This window comes from Morone saxatilis, unplaced genomic scaffold (assembly GCF_004916995.1).
Source record: "Morone saxatilis isolate NCDOM2014 unplaced genomic scaffold, NCSU_SB_2.0 Contig4, whole genome shotgun sequence".
NCBI classification, from domain to species: domain Eukaryota; kingdom Metazoa; phylum Chordata; class Actinopteri; family Moronidae; genus Morone; species Morone saxatilis.
The window spans coordinates 16,606,564-16,609,568 of NW_023339984.1; the positions used below are offsets into that span (position 1 = coordinate 16,606,564).

The 3,005-nt window shown below is 37.3% G+C and overlaps 1 protein-coding gene across 1 annotated transcript in view; it reads right to left on the bottom strand.

Moving 5' to 3' along the window:
• Positions 1 to 636: 636 nt before the first annotated feature.
• trpc5a (transient receptor potential cation channel, subfamily C, member 5a) overlaps positions 637 to 3,005 on the bottom strand; it is a 64,814-nt gene continuing 62,445 nt past the window's right edge. Inside the window, exon 16 of the mRNA XM_035675826.1 lies at positions 637 to 711. Within this exon, the coding sequence (XP_035531719.1) occupies positions 637 to 711 (75 nt within the window). The remainder of the gene's footprint in view (positions 712 to 3,005) is intronic.

A 3,005-nucleotide genomic window follows, 5' to 3' on the forward strand; every position in this document is an offset into this window, starting at 1 on the left:
GCTCCTCAAGGCTTTATCGACTTGTGAGCTGTTTGGTATTAATCAGAGCTGTAGATTTTGGGCAGCAGACGAGGGGAAAAGAAGGTCGCTCGGGAGAGCTGGCATGGTGATCCATATTAAATATCTTTTAATACTTTTAATAAATCCTTTTGGTCGGGGATGAGAAGCACAGCTCTGCCTTTGGTATCAATAAACCTGGCAAATAAAGCAGCAGAGCACCGCCGCCAGCTTACAGACCACAAATAATTTAACTGTAAACGAAGCACAAGGACTTATGTTATGTTTAATATGTTAACCTCTTTCGTGTTATTCCGTTTTTTTCAAGTCCACATAAAGCTCGTCACCATGACAACAGCTGCACCTTGAAGCGTGCCGGTGTGTAACATTTAGGAGGATTCTATTGGACAGAAAGGGACGTATGGTTTTCGATTATTGTTTATTGTTGCGCTTAAATAGCACATTTTTTATCTTCCATAAGCGGACAAACAACCGCTCTAGATTTCTCGCTTTTTCCCTGCACACTCCTCATTCCTTAGTTGTCAGACCTATACAGGAACGCCGCAGCAGTGTTCAGTTAGTTGGCCAATAATCCTACACACCTGCTCTTTAAATACCCACCTTAAAAATTCTCCTCCGTCAGTCGCTCGTCTGTGCTTGGCGCTGCGGTATCATGGCCGCCCACGTACCTCCACCAAAGCTCCGGATCACTTCCTGTTGGGAAGACAGTTGGCCCACGAGTTATCACGCTTTTCGATGCCTTATAGCATAAAACTCGTTACACGGCTTCAGGGGTGTCCAAAACGCAGCCGCCAGGGTGTTAAGCAAATCTAGAAAGCAATGATCTCCTCTTTTTGAGCTTCCCTGCACCGGCTTGCTCCCCGTTTAGAATTGATTTTTAAGTTTTAAGAGTCTTAAGGTTTGAAGGCCCTTCATCGGTACCTGGGGCTGAGCGCTCAACTCATGACACTTAGCCCAGAGCCCGAGGTCCTAACGGTGAAGGGCTTTTATCCGTAGGGGCCTCCGACCCTTTGGAGATAAGCCTGCCTCAGAAAAATAAGTACAGAAAATTCCGTGGGCCTCTTTTTTAGAACTCATTTATTACCATCTGCGTCTTTTTTTAAAATAGTTTTATCTGTTTCTTGTTTTTTAAAATTTGTCCTTCTATCTATGTTTATCTTTACTTTAATTATGAGTAATAGCAGCTGCTTGTTTGCGTAAGCACTTTGTAAAGGTAGGTTTTTGAAAGAAAAAAAAGTTATATATTATCAAATCAAAAAACTTTATTTGTAGCAGCTTTTCATACAGTTTAGTGCAGTTCAAAGTCTTTCAGATTTGACTGATTTGAAGATTGATAATTAGACTGACTGGATAAATTTTTAATTAACAGTAGATTAAACATAAAATACACAGATTAAAAATGACTAACTTCTATTTTATTGATTATACAATAGTGTTTATATAATAAGTTATAAGGTAAAATAGATTTAGTGGCACGCAAAATAAACAAACCATATTATTATTACTATATTATTATTATTATTAATTATTATCATTATATAAAATTATTCATCAACAACTCATAAGCTCAGTTTGTTATTTTGTTGCTTTATTCAACATGTTTGCTTTATTTTTGAGTCCCTCACAGTTTTAAAAACTGATTAAAAATCAGTAGTAAGATTTTATTCAAGTTTAAAGAAAGAGGAAAGGATATATATTACACATAAGTCTGGGGCTGACTCATATGTTACATCTTTGGTTGAACAGTTGAGAGCTTCTGTTCAAAAAATATTCATGTGTAAAGTGAGTTTAATTTTCTTTTGTGTTTTTCATGCTATGATGATTCATGAGTGTCAATTTTCCATAAAATAGCTTGAATAGCTAAAATATTCTGGTGCACAGACGATCAAAAACTGTAATTTATTTTCAGTATGTTTAATTTGAACAAACTTTAGTTCAAAAGCCTGTAAAAGAAGACAACACCGACTATTTAACGAGTATTTATCCTGATTTCTCGTCATTTTTTTAATGAATTTTGTTGTAAACATGAAGATCTGAAAACATTCAAATTTGTGTAATTGTATCATAATAATTTATATATTGTTCTCCAGGAAACTTTTGAAAATTAGTCAAATTAGTCCAGTGCTATATAATATTTGAAGTCACAACTATTTAAGACTAAATAATAATGGAAAGGAACAATTTCCATTCATGGTTTTCAGTGTTTTTTATTGGTCATGAATAAAACCGGTGTGATAATTTTAAACTCGTTCACTTGCTTTGTTTTGTCACCAAATGCAGAATAAATCCACCTAACTGATGAATTTAAATGTTATTGTCTCATTAAGTAATCAGCCAATGAGGTGGGTGACCCTTATTGATTTAAAGAGCACAGACACATTTCACCAGCATTTGGTGCTCAGTAGGCGGTAATTCAAACCCTGACACACTGCTACACACACACACACACACTGCGTCCTCCCACAGTCAACACCTGTGACTGCCAAACGGGATGGTCTGGCATGCTGTCACTCTCCGCCTCTGCCAAAACACACCACACACTCCGTTAAAGTGAAGGGCAGATTCTCCACAACAATCCTTAAAAACATGGACCGGTATCAAAGTAACAATCAGCGCTGCCAAAGACAAAGTACTGGCGTTGCTGTGTTTGTAGTCGCTGCCAGTGCTGAGGTGTCAAAATACAAGAGCTCCGTCTCGGTTGATTTGCTGCACAAAAATCCGCCCAAAAAAACCCCAAAAAACTGGACATCGGAATTGCAGTCGCAGCTGCCAAAAGCAATGTACGGTGCTTGTCAAAGAGGTGCTCAGTTTAACTCAGATCAGAAGACACTTTTATGGAGGAACTCATACAAATACAAATACAAATATGTGTGACAATCAAACCTGCTGTCACTTTACTGTAGTTACATTATAATGTATGTAACACGCAGTAAAACAGTAAAACTACATATGATTTCTCTGTCGTTTTCAGAGTTATGTGCTTTTGT